Source organism: Lycorma delicatula, chromosome 1 (genome assembly GCF_047948215.1).
Source record: "Lycorma delicatula isolate Av1 chromosome 1, ASM4794821v1, whole genome shotgun sequence".
Taxonomy (NCBI): domain Eukaryota; kingdom Metazoa; phylum Arthropoda; class Insecta; order Hemiptera; family Fulgoridae; genus Lycorma; species Lycorma delicatula.
In genome coordinates this window covers 212,511,635-212,527,880 of record NC_134455.1, presented here as the reverse complement: position 1 = coordinate 212,527,880, position 16,246 = coordinate 212,511,635, and the positions used below count along the sequence as shown (strand labels likewise).

General features: G+C 28.9%; 1 protein-coding gene across 1 annotated transcript in view; it reads left to right on the top strand.

Annotated features, from left to right (window-relative positions):
- The window catches only part of Mtpbeta (mitochondrial trifunctional protein beta subunit), a 40,956-nt gene that overhangs the window by 8,909 nt on the left and 15,801 nt on the right, over nt 1-16,246 (top strand). The window contains exons 2-5 of the mRNA XM_075371596.1: nt 2,702-2,870; nt 3,942-4,129; nt 7,974-8,161; nt 14,399-14,573. Of these exons, the coding sequence (XP_075227711.1) occupies nt 2,702-2,870; nt 3,942-4,129; nt 7,974-8,161; nt 14,399-14,573 (720 nt within the window). The remainder of the gene's footprint in view (nt 1-2,701; nt 2,871-3,941; nt 4,130-7,973; nt 8,162-14,398; nt 14,574-16,246) is intronic.

Below are 16,246 nucleotides of genomic sequence, written 5' to 3'. Positions count from 1 at the left end.
TGGTGTTGTTAAAAAATTGGTATTTATATTTTTTGTTGCTCTCAACTGCCAACAGACATTTCTCATTAATAAATGCAAATAAGGTAGAGGGGAATTTCAGAAGTTATTTATATCACATCTTTCACTTTTATGGGATGTTACTTCCTAAGATATCCTAATGTTGTGGACAGTTACAAGAATGTGCAGTTTCCTTTACAATTAAAGATCTATATAGAAATTTTTATTAATTTTGATTGTGTTTTTAATGAAATTCCATATAAGAAATTTGAATGTTTGGATGTTACTTTATTGCAGTTCACGTAGTGAAATTATCATCTTAGATTATTATACATCATCTTCCTTATTGATCCAGTCACTGTTGTCATTGATTAAGCAATTATAATATCTATATTCATTGGCGCTGTAATGAGGTGCAAATAAACTGTGAATGAAAGTCATTAACATACCTTTTTTTTATATGTTGTATAGAAAACCTTTTTTTCATAGAGAATAACAACTGCCTAATTTTATTGCATGATGAACAATAAAATAACTTAATAAAAAGATACATCTTTACATGATTGTGTACCTATAAATAATAAAAATATTAATATGAAGAAGAATTAGTGTAATACATAAAATATGTTAATGTATATTTTTTATTGAACTAGTGCCGTTAGTTTCCTTTGAACTATATCTATCTGTAATTAATTTTAATTACTTGTATTTCGTTACTTGAGACAAGAGCATGTTCAGGATTACTTTCAGTTCTTGTATACATTTATTATAATTTATTTTAAATATCTATTAGTTTCTTGTTCATCTCATACCTGTTTTTCATAACAAAATAGATTATCTTTCTTGAAAAGTATAAAAAATATTAACAAAATTGTTTAATTATTGTAAAAAAATGTTTAGATAAAAACATGGATTACTAAAGATATTGTAATATTTAGCTATATGTCTAAATGTAATTTCTCTGATAACTTCCAAAATTATTTACAATTACTAATGTATTTATGTTAAAATTATTTTTTATGCTAAATAGATAATTTAATATCAAATTTAGACTATAAAGTCAAAACCTTGAATATTTAAAATATCATTGAATTATTTTAATAAAGTCACTTTGAATAATTTTGGTGATAAATCAATATGTTTAATTCCAGTTGATATCCAGGAAGTTAAAAGCTATATTTTAATTATAAAGCATAAACAGGCGATGAACATTGGTGCAATATCTGTCAGAATTTTAAAAGAAGTTGTAAATACTACTACTGTCATTATTACAAATTTAATTAAAAAATATTCAACTATTTAGTATCTCCCAGCTTCCTTAAGACTTCCATTTTTATTCGATTCCTGATAAAAGTTCTGCACTTAATTTACAAAATTTTTGATGTATTTGATTATATTCCATACTTTCTAAAAGTATTTTTATCATTGTAAGATAAAAATTGACTACTGTCTCATTCATTTTCCTAATTTTTAGGAAATATTTTAAGTAGCATAGTTAAGAAAAAAAATCCCATTTTGAGTCTTTTGTGAGCTCGGTTAAGCTTTTGATTTAGTTCCACATTTGTTAGTGACCAAGGAGTAGCTCTGATATAAGAGGAGTAAACTGCTTACAGTTGGTTAATTTTATACCTTACCAACCATAAACACTCTACAGCAGTTGGGATTTTCATCTTTTGATAAGAATACACATGTAAAATGTAAGTCATCACGTCAGGATGTAAAACATTGATTGCCATAGGTAAGAGTCTCCACACCCTTTGTTATTGTTTATTAACGACCTGCTTCAAATTTTTAACCATTCATTGTTATCCTATTTGCAAATGACTGAGGTATCTATTTCCAGAGATAATTATTTAAAAGGACCTAAAAATTATTCACTGGCTGTATTGTTACTTGTCACTACAAAAAAAAAAACCATTGCATTGTGCTTCGCAGGTTGATGTAACATTGCTGAAAGACAATTTAACACAAAAAAAAATATTTAGAACTAAGACGTGATTGCATTTTGGGACAAGAAGAGTGAGAGAAAACTTTTGTTTTTGTTTTTAATCTCTTTTTGGGCAAGTAGTATCATTTTGCAATCATTCAGTAGTACTCGTTTTGAAAAAAACATAACAAACAGTATAAATTATATTGATAAAATAAAGTAAGAAAATAATTTTGAAAGTATTATGTCATTAACTATTGTTCTGGCATATGTTTAGTAGGCCTAGAGAAATCTTTAGCAATTCTTGTTGAATAATTCTACTATCTACTTTTAAAGAAATTAAGTAGAAGTGATAAAAGATTATATCATTTACCAAAGGAATGAACTGCTTGAAAGTTGTTAAATATTCATTATTAATGTGAATACTTGTGATACACAAACTTCTATTTTTTTCTGAAAACAATGTTTGCCTTACTTATGAATGTAAAAGTTAAAATGTTGATAAAATCATTTTATTGCTACATTATTGAGATATATGTTGAAAAGGTTTTGTGAAATAAGTATTTTCTTACAGCAGCAGATGAGATACGATTATAATAATTGGGAGAATGCTTTTTAAGAATTTAATTTATTTATGAAACTCAGATTTTAGTACAAATAAAATTTTATTTGTAGGATTAATGATTTTTTTTTTATCTACGTTGTATTTAAATTGCTTTAACAGCAGTGATTAATGGTATTTTATAGGAAATTAATGTGAACATATGTATTTTTCAGGGCTCCGAGGAATATCAACTGCACCTGTTGTTTGCACTCCAAGGAAATCAGCCCCTGATAGAACTGGGAAAAATATAGTGTTTGTTGATGGTGTACGAACACCATTTCTTCTGTCTGGGAGTGATTATTCAAAACTAATGCCACATGATCTAGCTCGACATGCATTACTGTTAGTATTGTATCTATTTAAAGTTTTTTATGGTTATTTACAATATATCATAAGTTTGAAGCTTGTGCGGGAAAGAAGGTTGTTAATTTCATAATCCAGGATCTTCCAAAAAAAAAAAAATGTGGAGATGTTACTACTCTTGCCATGAGGTTGATTATATTTAGAATTAGAGATTGTGTGGATTTACAGAATAAGTTATATTTCAATATGAAATACTTTTGTAATATGTTTTTCTACACTTGTAAGATTTATGAAATCTTGTTTTCTTAATGAGGTATATATGCCTATGAGATAGCTTTGCCTATTGCCAAGGAAAACCAGCTTTTTTATAATTCCTATAAATAGATGTACTTTGTAGACATCTGTGTACTTAGAAATGATTCCTGAAAGGAAGCAAGATTTCTTATGGTAGTTATTGCTAACTGGATAAATATTACAAAATTAATACCAAATAATATTACAAGAATATTACAAAACCTCAAAGCTTAGCATGTGGTAGGTTGTAAGTTATAAATAGAATTTGAACATGTTGAATTAGTGTGAACATGAAGTTTTGAATTAGTGGTGCGAGTTTGAAAGAAATACAGATTTTCTGGTTAGGAAACAGTGGATATGTCGTGACAAAAATAGCAGTAGTATTGAAATTAGAAGATAGCTTAGCAATATGCTATTACTAAACTATAATAAGAAATCTTTTTTATTAAGTCCGAAGTCTCTATGAAAAATATATTATAGTTGCCTTTTTAATTATAAAATTATTTGCTAAAGTAACATTAGCAAGATTTTCTTACTGAAGACTTACTTGCTTACTGATTAGTAAACATTGTGATTAAACAATTTTTGTTGGTTTAATAAAAATTTTTTTTTATGCAACAAAACACAGCAAATTGATTGTAATGTTTTGTTTGTTTGGCTCCAGAGTGTTTGATATTTATATATCAGATCAATTGATAGACCTACCCAGGATTTTGTAATTTGTGACAGGATGTATGTAAGTGTGTGTTTAAGAGTTATGTGTACTTATTAGTGTTGAAATGTAAATTTGTATTACTCTTATCTTCTTTTATTTAGAGGATTATTAAAGAAGACAGGTGTGCCAAAGGATGTGATTGACTATATTGTATATGGTACTGTTATTCAAGAAGTCAAGACTAGTAATATTGGTAGAGAAGCAGCATTAGCTGCTGGTTTTTCAGATAAGACTCCAGCACATACAGTAACTATGGCTTGCATCAGTTCAAACCAGGGGATCACTACTGGTATGTACTACCATAAGCTTCTTTTGCTTTGTTTATTTTTGCTTTCTGTACATCACCATACAATGAGATACTCTATAAACCGCAATCATTTATATGTGGTCAGTTTCTGTATCATGCAATTTCGGTATCAACACAAGATTGTTGCTGCACCCATATTTGTACCTGCTTTTAATATTTTTTTTTTGTAGATAAGGAACTATCCTTGAAGCCAAAAATGAAATCCAAAATATGTGGTTTGTTTTTCAATTTTTTTAGCCATTGACATTTTACCTCATGTTGCCTCTAATTGAACTGTAATTTGATGTTAGACCACTTCACTTCTCCAAATCGAAGAGTGATGCTTATCAATATCTGTTTAACAACTGTCCCCACTTCTCTATCTGGAGTTACTATTTGCCTCTTTCCAAGCTTTACATTTGAACTATCACCTATTCCCAGATTCTCAGTGTTTTTGTAAACTGGGTTTTTTCTAAACTTTACTTAACATTTATCCGTCATTTTGTTTTATTAAATGCTCAGATTTCCTAAATTTCATAAGTTGCCTATTTCTAATTTCTCCAATCACTTCTGGTTTTATTTAATCTATATTTATTGTTAAGAGATAAAAGAACTTTCTTAATTTTATACTTCATTGTTTGTGATATAAATGAATTACTTAACTTATTTGCTTTTTGTTTAAATTACAGCAGTTGTATTACAGAAAGTTTGGTTTTATACAGCAGTTATATGTTGTAAAAAACAATATATCACTCTGATAGCTGAATTTTTGTTTTTCAGTTATTTAACTTAATTTAAAATAAATAATATGTATATTGATTTTTTTTTTTCTAGATATTTTCAGTGTTGAATTGACTCTTGTTTTGGTTTTAAAATTATGATACAGTATTTTTCTGTTACATTTTAGTCTGTAGCAGCTCTTTTTTACATTCAGTTGACATTACTTACATAAATTTTCTCAGAATTAAATTACACATGTCAACAAAAGGAATTTGAAAGTTGTTTGTAATCTGATAACTGATTTTTATGTTATTTTGTGCGCTAATCTCAAATATGACCACTGTTTTTTTTTCTATCGCATAAGAATTTTTCACAATACTAAAAAAAAGAAATTGGAAAAAAGGCATATTGTATATATATTCCTCATGGAAACCCTTTATCTATAAAAAAAGTAATAGGACTTAAAAAAAAGGTTTTTTTTTACATTTTCTTACCTATACAAAGACTTGTACTGTCTTTTTCATTTCCTTTCAACACTTCTCAGTCCATATTTTCTGTTGTAGTCAGCTTGCAGATCATCTCTGTGGATGCACCAACAGTAGTTTACAATCATGTTCACATTCCACCTTTCCTGATATCTGTGTTCCATTTCCTTTATATCTTGGTGAAATCTTTCACCCTGTTCTTCACTTACAGCAACAAGATTTTCAGGGAAGTAATCAATATGAGAATGCAGAAAATAATGCACCTTCAAGCTAATCGAACATCCCAGGACTTGAATTTCATTAGCATGTTTTCCACTATGCACTTAAAATTTGGGTCCTTATTGTTGCCAGGAAATTTCTTTATGACTTCTTTAAATGCTTTCCATGCTTATTTTTCAATGACCCATTTTGGTTTAAAAGACTTCATCTTTAAAAAGTTTACGAATATCTAGACCAGTGAAAACATCTTCTTTCACTTTGGCTTCTGATAGTTGTGAAAACTTACGGCATATATATTTAAAACATTCTCCTTCTTTAGATAGAGCCTTTACAAATTGTTTCATCAATTCCAGTTTGATGTGAAGTGCAGGTAGGAGGACTTTCCGTAGATCAGCCAAACTTTCCCATATTACATTTTTGCTCAGAAAAGAATTGGTCCAATGTTCTTTTTTTGTCCCAGCTGCCCCATTCACACAAGAAGCAAGGATATTTGGTTTGTCCATCCTGCTGCCCAAGAAGCATAGAAATTACTTGTAGGTCACCACATATTATCCATTTATGATTGCAATATTTCAGTTTGATGGGAATGAATTCTAAATTCTTGTAGCATTCTTTCAGATGCATGGAGTGTTCTACCGGTACTGAAGCATAATATTTGTTGCCATTATGAAGAATAACAGCTTTGAGATTTTTTCGGATAAGTCAATAAACAGCCTCCATTTAGTTACATCATATTTTATGTTCAACTGCTGCATTACACCAGGAACATTGTTAAATAAATCAATCTTCTATCTTCAGAAAAGTACGGAATAAAAATTTTTTCTCTTTCTTTACCAAGAGAAAGAACTGCCAGGGGCCAGTAACCTTTTTTCTTTTACTCTAGATCCTAAAAGTTCCACTGAAATTTTAAGAAGACTTAAATATCTGACCTAGTACAGTACATGCTGTGAAAAACGTTGTGGTTCAGAACTACTGGAAATAAAATCCAGTCAACATCATCATCAACTTGCAACTCTGTTTAGTATACCTTCTTTTAGTCTGGAACTGAAGATACAGGGGCTATGAGGTACAAGGCGTATTGTCGAAAAACAATTTGGATACACAATTTCTTTCTAATTTTTTTTTAGATTGAATCCTTGTACATTACAAGGACAAAAGTATCTATAGAAAGTAGCTATCATACTGTGATTTTGTGGTTCTCTCCAGATCATTGGTACTCCAAACCAAAAGCTTTTTCTTACATTTTGTCTATTTGCATAGCTCTTCCACACAAGCAGAACAAACTGTATGAGGGACCCACATTTCATCTTGGTCACCAAGTTTTACTCCAAAATAAGCGAAAACACTTTTTTAACAAAGTCTGTAATAATTCTCTGCTGTTTCTTCACCACAAACTCCCTGTAAATGTAACAGAAGTTATCAGGTGAATTAATACAACTCATTGAAGCCATTTTGAAATATAAAAACACAAGGACAGCACAAATAATATAACTTCAAAAAATGAAAGAAAACTAAAGCACTATACAAGGTTTAGAAAACTATTTAACGCTAGCAAAACCTTTCAGCCAAACAACTTTTTCATTGTTGATTTGTGTTATCTGCAAATGCTGTTAGAAAATTTTATTTGTTTACTGACAGTTTAACAAAGTTATTTTACATCAAACCTAAATAATTATGCTTTGTGACACTAGGTTTTTTCACTAGGATTTAATAATGTTAGGGTTTTGGGACATGTTTTATTAACGTTTTCAGATCAAAAGCCATAAGAAACCATCAAATTTGTGTCTTTAAGTTCAAGAATTTCAGTGTAGATTCATTTTACTTTTGGAGAAGTAATAAGGACAACATTTTTCACAAGCTATAACTTGAAAATGGAGTTTTTCAAATCTATGTTTATACTAACTTTTTTTATTTTCACTTGTTGGACATATCCTGAAACCTTTTTTCTATTTCTTTGTGAGGTACCCCATATTTGTTACAATATGAAATTATTTAATCACTATTTTTCTGATTCATAAAGCATTACAGTCTTTATCTCCTCTCTTTTTAGATTTTTAATGAATTTTTTTCACTGAAAACTTAAGTACTACTAAAACTCAAATAAAAATTGAGTTCATTTACTGGCACCTATTAAATGAAATGAAATATTTCCAAATGAATTCCATATACATTTTACTTTTAACAATTGTAAATTGTTTATTTTTCATTTTGTTTATTATCAGTGATTTTTGTTAGCATTTCTAATTTATATTGATTTATAATTTGCACATTTCCAATGTCCCATTTGTGTAAAAATGTTTCAAGTTACTAAAAGCTTGGTACAATTTCCAAAGAGCAGTTACATTTTCAAACATAGTTGACTGAATTTCTGATATTGTGTTATCATTACGTTAATTGCTTATTATGCACTATTTTTTATGCAGGAATTGGCCTTATTGCTGCCGGAGCATATGATGTTATTGTTGCTGGAGGAGTTGAATTTATGTCTGATATTCCAATTAGACATTCTCGTAAAATGCGATCATTGTTGCTAAAAGCTAACAAAGCAAAAACACCAGTGCAAAAGCTGAAATTGCTTGCTTCAATTCGACCTGATTTCTTTGTACCCGAGGTAAGTAATACATATCATTTAATAGATTTACTTACTTTGTTAATATTTGACTTTATCTTACTATCATAATTAGACTTTCAAGTTTTTTAGGTATATTTATTTTTATATTTTAAATATTGTTTTCATAAATCTTTAATTGAATGTCCTATTTTATAGATATTTTAAAAACAGCTGAAAACTTTGTCATTTCAGGGTGTGACTAATTCTGATTGATTTTTTGGCTCATTTTTCATAAAACTAAATTTATAAAAATTACTTACGTAATTCACAACTGACAACAGTGTTTACTGGTCACTCATGAATAACCAAAACGTACATGTTTCTCTAGTTTACACTTCTTTATATCTACTTTTGAAATATATATATATATATACATATACACACACACACACACACACACACACACATATACACGAGGTCTGTAAATAAAGTAATCAGACTTTTTTTTTGGACAGCCAAAGTGGCAACACTATAAATTTGCTAGTTAACATATGGTTATGTGAACAGTTGATTTATATTAGGTATTAATATTTTTAGTCTATTGTTACCACAAACGTAAACAAACGTTTCGTGAAACGAGTTTTTTGTGCATTACAAAAATGAATTATACTAATTATGAACAACATTATGCAATCAGTTTTATGTTAAACTCTGTGAGAATGCTACTGAAACTTTTCAAAATCGAAAAGGGTGTTTGGAGATGACGCTCTGTCAAAAGCAGAACAGTAGGAAATATTTTTAAAAATGTAACCAACCATCTGAAGGATTTTCCAGTTTCTAAGTTCCAACACTGCTGTGAAGAGTGGAAAAACCATTTTAAGCATTGTATGGCTTCCCAAGGGAACTATTCAAAGGTGATAGAGTCCACGTATAATTGGATTGCAAATAAAAAGTTTTTCTGAACCAGTCTCATTACTTTATATACAGACCTCGCGCATGTTTATGTGTGTAATTATTTTATTAGCTTTTGTTATCTCTTCCTTTCTTGTTCAAAAAGGAAGACCTTAATGGACTTATGGTCATTATAATGAAAATACTAAATTGGCAAATTATTGAAGGAAGTAATAGATTTATAGCTACATACATTTGCTGCTTTAAATATCAAGTCAATTAGATGTACAGTAGGAAATGGAACTTATAAAAGTTAAAGAAATTGAATGAGGGCACAATGGTAGAAATATAGAGTAGGCAGTTAAAATAAGCAAAAAGAAAAATAAGAACAGTGAAGAAACCAGGATGAGAATAAAAAATGCCCTTATAAAAACAGCAGAGGAACAAGTAGGCTATTATAAGGAAAGTAGAGGCAAGGAACCATTGTTAACAACAGAAATCCTAAAGAAAATGAAAGAAAGAAGATATAAGAATAAGATAGGTGAAAATGATAAAGCAATGTTTTGCAGATTAAACAATGAGTTTAGGAGGAAAATGCAAAAAGCTGGAGAAAAAGATGGTTGAAGGAAAAATGCAATGATATTGAAGATCTAGAAAAGAAAGGACAGTACGATGTGATGTATACCAAGGTGAATTAGCTATGGTACCTATTGCTCCTTTAATGAGATAAAGGAAAGGGAATTGTAAAATGAGAAAAATTGAGAATAAGGATGATAGAGTCTTGCACAATTTCTCATTGTGCAAGATGCACAATGAGAAAGATGAAAGGAATATGATATAGAGGGTTCTTTTTATATAACAAAAGAGAAACCTGAGATAAAAGGAGTGGGAGATAGCTGAAGTGGATAAAGCATCATCAGCACTAAAATGTGAAGTTCAGAAAGCAATTTGAGAAATGAAGAATAAAAATCAACTGGAGTAGATGAACTTCCCATACACTTGTATAAATGCTTAAATGAGGAAAGAGAGGGAAATATAATTGAATTGTGTAATAATTTGGATATATCGTACAGGAAAATGGCCTGAAGACTTTGTGAAAATTGTAATGATACAAATTCTGCAGAAAACTCGTACCAGAAAATGTACAGGACAGAAAAATAAGTTTAATAGCCCATGCTGCAAAAATAAAGTTAAGAATCCTAAACTGTAGGTTGGTAAGAATAATGGAAGAAAATGCAGGAGAGAAACAGTTTGACTTAAGGAAAAGGGATTGGAGCCAGAGATGCACTGGACTACCAAGGATGGTTGGAGAGAGATATTTAGAGAGAGGAAGAGGAATGAATCTGTGCTTGATAGATAGAAAGCATTTGATAGTCAAATGGAAGATGATAATGGAAACCCTTAAAGAGAAAAAAATAGAATGGAGACAGAAGTTAGTTAAAGAATTATTCATGATACAAATAGCAATAATTAAAGTAAATAAGAATATGACTTACTAGTTGGTCTAGGTCAATCAAGGTTTTAAGCAAGGATACACACTATTCATCATTACACTACACTGCCTACATTATTCATCATTTACATTTAAGATACAATAAGGAATATATTAGAAGAAAGAGTAGGTGTAGGACAAAAAAATAAGGTAGATACATAGAATTTGCTGATGATGTGGTAATTCTAGCTCATGATACCCATACATACACATTTCAGTGATTGTTAACAGCCCAGGCGGAAGGAATGAAAGTATAAGAAAACTAAAGTAAATATAAAAGAGAACTTAGTGATAAAGATAATTGAAGAAAGAATAGAAAAATTACAGATATTTGGGCACTGATGGCAAAGGATGGGAAGAGCAAAATGGAAATAAAAGGAAGGATAGTGATTATGAAGAAAGCATTTAGTAGAAAGAGGAATTTACTGTTAGTCAAAGGTCTTGACTTGAAATTAAAGAAGATGTTAGCAAAATGATATGTATGGAGGGTCTTGTATAGAAGTGAAGCATGAATAATGAGGTAGAGGGAGAAGGACTGGATTGAGACTTTTGAGATGTGGGTAAGGAGAAAGTAAGATGGACGGCTAAAGTGAGGAATAAGGAATAAGAAAGTAATAAACAGGATTAAAAAAGAAAGAGCACTTATGCGAGAAGTGCTCAAAAAAAGAAGACTGGTTAGGATTTAGGATGTGTGGTTATTAGAGGAAATGGAATCTTCATAACTCTATTGAAAAGATCAGTATAAAGGGAAAGGAAGTGAAGAAGAAGAAGGATGAAGTTAGTAGATGAGATGAAGATTGGAAACTACAAGGAGTGAAGGAGTAGGCTTGGAACAGAAATCTATGGAGATAGTGATAGCAGGAAAAACCTGCTGCTAGGCAAGAATACCAGATGATGTTGATGATTGTGATAGTTGTGAAGACAGTGTGAAGATAGTTTAGTCATGTATTGTAAAAAACCTAAAAGAATAAAATTATTAACAATCTGCTTAATCTGACATGTTTTTCTGTTATTTGTGACAATTTTTGTGAGCATCTTCTAAAACATCAAATTTAACAAAATATCTTATAAATACTCATGATAGTAAGGAATTGGCCAATTCAAAATTAATTTTAATTATAATTTTAAACATAATTTGTCATTTTAACATGTTATAATTTCAATAATAATATTTGTTAATGTTATAAAAAAAATCGACAGATCAGAAATCTGATAAATCCATGAATGTCTTTATGGAGTGGCCTTTGATATCAAATTGTATTCTGTACAAATCACAGTCTATGATTTACATGATCAGTATTTTTTTTTTTTTTTTAATTCTCACAACACTCATCTAACCACGACGAAGTCCCACATATAACTGATGCTTTCCGATGGTGTCACAGGAATTTAATAACTAATAAATCATGCTGCTGTTAATTTAATTTTTACGTTTTTAAAAAAAAATATTGTCCGTCGATGTATTAAGAAATCCATATAAAAGATAATTTACAATAAAATAAAATATAAATAAATTCACCAATTTAAATAAGCTAATTCAGTTTAATTTAAATTTAGGTCAGAATTTATGATGCTTACATTTTCTGATTCTCTATGATGATTATACATTTTTTTTACCTTTAAACATTATCTTGCGACCAGTTATCATTTTATTTCAAGAAGCCATTGCTCTTTTGTGTTCACCTGGGAGTCACTAATAAATCACTTTGCAATTTTCTTTCTCACCTAAGGTCAACAGGTGAGATTTTGGGTAGATTTTGGTCCATCATGTTGCTTTTTGAATTTTTCTGTCATCACAATAGTTAGGTCAATGTGTAACACGCAATTACAAATAGCATCTCACTATGTTACTGTGTTCACATTAAATATCTTTATACTAAAAAACAATTTGTATTGCCCTTGAATACAGGTAAATCTTGAATCTTTGTATTTCTAAAGTACCATTAAAAGATCCAGCTCCTTGAATAAGCCATATTAAAGGAGATTAAAACAGATTAAAAAGACTTTTTTTTTTGTTAGCTGCTGCAATTGTTTTTCTTTACAGTATAATAGTAAATATATTAATTTAGAACCATTATGGCATTGATTAAATATAAAGAACAGCATTACATACAAAATCTTTTAGTTAGTAATTTGTTAGTGTTTATGATTTATTATATAATATTCATGAATTACATAGTGATGATTTAGGAAGTTAGGTTCTTATTTTGTATGTGATATGATATTGAAATCCATGAAATTGCCTATATAATCATTAAATTCTGAACTGTATCAATAAAAGTAGATTACTGATCCACATTCTCTTTAAGTTGAAGTCATCTTTAGCTATTCTTCCCATCATAAGAATCTGTTGTAAGAATTTTGTGGTGATTAAGTATCATTTTCTGAAGATGCACTAACGCTCTTGAAAATTGTTTAAAATATGTTGGCAGACAGACACTTTGATTTTGTACTTTGACTAATACTGAAGAATTTGGTTCTTTTGTTTCCTAGCAATTATATACATTTGATTGATTAGTGTTCTCCACATATCATATGAGTTTGTGGGATTCTTTAAATAATTGCCTTATACATTTTCAATCTTTGCCTTTGCATTAACTAATCTCTTAGCTAAACATTATTGTTAAATGGTCACAGTAAAAATCTCATTTATGTGTTTGTTGCATCGTGGCATCTGGATTAATCTGTTTGGATTAAACTTGGGTTGGAAATTGTTATTTTCAATAAACAGAACTTATAATTATAGAACTTTATGTATAATTACAGAAATTTTCTGTAATTATCCCTATATTCCAATAAAGTATTCTTTATATTATTATAGCAGTTTAGATGAAATATATTTCTTTCTACTTGCTTTTTTTATAGGCGGTAGGCATACTTAAGCCACAGCCAGTATCAGTTTTTGGCTTTATAGGCATTTATGTAAATGTAAATATTTCAGCATTGAAAATACTATCACCAAAATTTTCTTAAAGTTGAGTCTCTGTGTTTACTAGTTAGTCAAAAAACAGATAAGACAAAAAGTAGTTGAGTCTTTATGAGAACATTAAATTTTATTCCAAGACTGCCACCTTTTAATTAAGCAGTATCTGTATTTCAGTAAATGCCTATTAAATCAGAAATTGTTGTTCACCATGATGTCAAATCGCCACCATTTTTACTTTTAAGGTAAATTAGTAAAACCTGTTGTAATTAATTTTAGATTATTGACATGTAAGGATAATAAACATGAATGTGGGTAATGTATATTCAATTATACTCCCTCCCAAAATAGGGTTTTTCTAAACTAAGTAAAAAAGAATCACCCCTTTAGCAGAGTCGATAGTATTGGGAAAATTATAGAGGAGTATTATGAACTATGAAACAGTTTTTTTTGTAATGAACTTTTCCATTATTTTTAATTTTTTAAAAAAGGACTAGTTATTTTAAAAAGCAGTATTCCTTCATTTTAAATATTTGAGATATTTTTTTGTATAAATTGTAATTTTTTTTAATATATATGTATATATATACATGATGTTAGAGAAAAAACTAAATATAAGTGCATCTTTCACCTTTTGTTATCTCTGACCAGTTTGTAGTACTGTGAAACCAGATTTCATTTCATTTCAGTGTAAAGACTAGTATATTTAGTCATTCTGTCATTCTATTAGCATGAATTTTATTCCATATTTGTACATGGTCATGTGTGTATTTGTTAGACGACATATCTATTTCAACTATTTAAATTTTACACTAATTATTTTTGGAAAAAAACCTTTTGTATCTGATTTCAAGATATGATATCTCCTGAACTTGTGAGTGAGTCTTTTTCAGTTATTATTTGAAGATTAATTTATTTATATTTATTGTTAGTTAATTTCAAGGATAATTAGTATTAATTTGTTAGTTTAATTGAAATGAGTTTTTTTTAGTTACCCGCTGTTGCTGAATTCTCTTCTGGAGAGACAATGGGTCATTCAGCTGATAGGCTGGCTGCATCTTTTAAAGTTGGTCGTAAAGAACAGGATGAGTATGCTGTAAGATCACACTCTCTTGCTAATGAAGCCCAAAACAAAGGCTACTTCACAGATTTGCTCCCTTTTAAATGTAAGTGGAGTTTTTATTTAATACTAATCGTTTGATCACTGAATTTACAGCATTAATTGATAATTGAAATTGTTTGTTTTTTGTTTTGTGTTATAAAATTCTAATAAACATAAATTCACCAGTAAGTATATTTAATGATTTAAGTGAATTTTATTGTAATATAAATTTTATTCAGTCATAATTCTTTGTTATTTTTCAATGTTTCAAATCAACTTATTCACTGATGTGATAACTTATGTTATCACAGATTACTCTATTTACAAACACATTAAGAAATATTAATGAAGTTGAGTTAAAATCTCATTTACAAAGAAAAAAATGTCACGTTTGAGAAAAATAGCTTAAATTTGGAAAAAACATTTAGTTTTTAATCAATTGTTGTTTACCTTTGCAGTGGAGTAGTAGCATCTCAACATTTCATCTGTAAGCCTTTGTTGGAATTCCAATTAGGCTTTCTTTATTTTGCTATATTATTTCTGTACCTTATTCCTTTGCACATCTATTGAATTAAGTAATAAAATATATGTTAATAAAAAGATATGCAATAAGTCTTGCATTATCATAAATTTATAAAGTCAAGTTTAACCTTTTTGAATTCAAGTTAAAGAATGCACTTCTGAAGTTAAGTAGTAGAGTGTATGAAAAGTAAAATAAATAATGTACTTAGTCTCTTTTGGAGCTGACAGATTAAACTGGAAATCTTTGTATTGTTAAATTACTGTTCCTATTAAGCAATGTGTATAACTAAAATTCTTATTTTAATTGCAAGGATTGTGAGTTGCCATGCCTTTTGTACAATAAACGTTTGAAATTACATCTTAATTTCATATAATAAATGTGTTGACTTTGTTCAATAAACTATTATAAGTGTACTTTATACAACCCATTGACATTTTTCAGTTACCGCTTTGTTTTCTAATGCAATGGAGGTGTAAAGTATGTATCTATCAACAATGGTTAACTAAAATCTATAAAAAAATTTATGAAACACTTGGAGAGTTATTAAGAATTTGGGAATGTGTGTTGAAAACAGCACATAATCCTGATTTTCAGAATGTTTTTTTAAATCATCTGGTAAAACACTCAAGGGTTCAAAAAGAGGACTTTGAACTCAAAATGGCATGAATTCATACCTACTAGTCCTCGCACTAGCAGAGTGAAATTTTTCAAAGAAAGGATCATACTTAGTCATTATTATTCACTATATTTGTTAAAAATTATCTGTCCACAAAACAAAAGCTTCCTGCTGACAGTTTGGTCATTCTGCTGCTGTTAGAATGATAAATAACCTTATCTAATATTTTTATTCCTTTATGGAAATAAAAATTTATCTTTTATTTCAGTATTTGCAGTAATAAGTAGGTAATAATCTGCTAGTTAAATTTATTATTGAAAATAAAATAGATATATGCTTAAAATTATAATGAAGTACAATTTTAAAAAAAATTCAGTGGTGTTTATTTTATCCAGAAATTCAGTTATTTTAACTCATTCAGTTATTAGACTAAGGCTTAAAACATCAACTGACATAAATAATCAAGATAGTTATAAATGTATGGGTTTTTAATTTTTGTCCACCATATTGAATCATACTTAATTTTTTTAAATAGAAAGGAGGACATATGACACATGACACATGATTTCAATTTCAAATTTTACTAAAAAAACAGTGG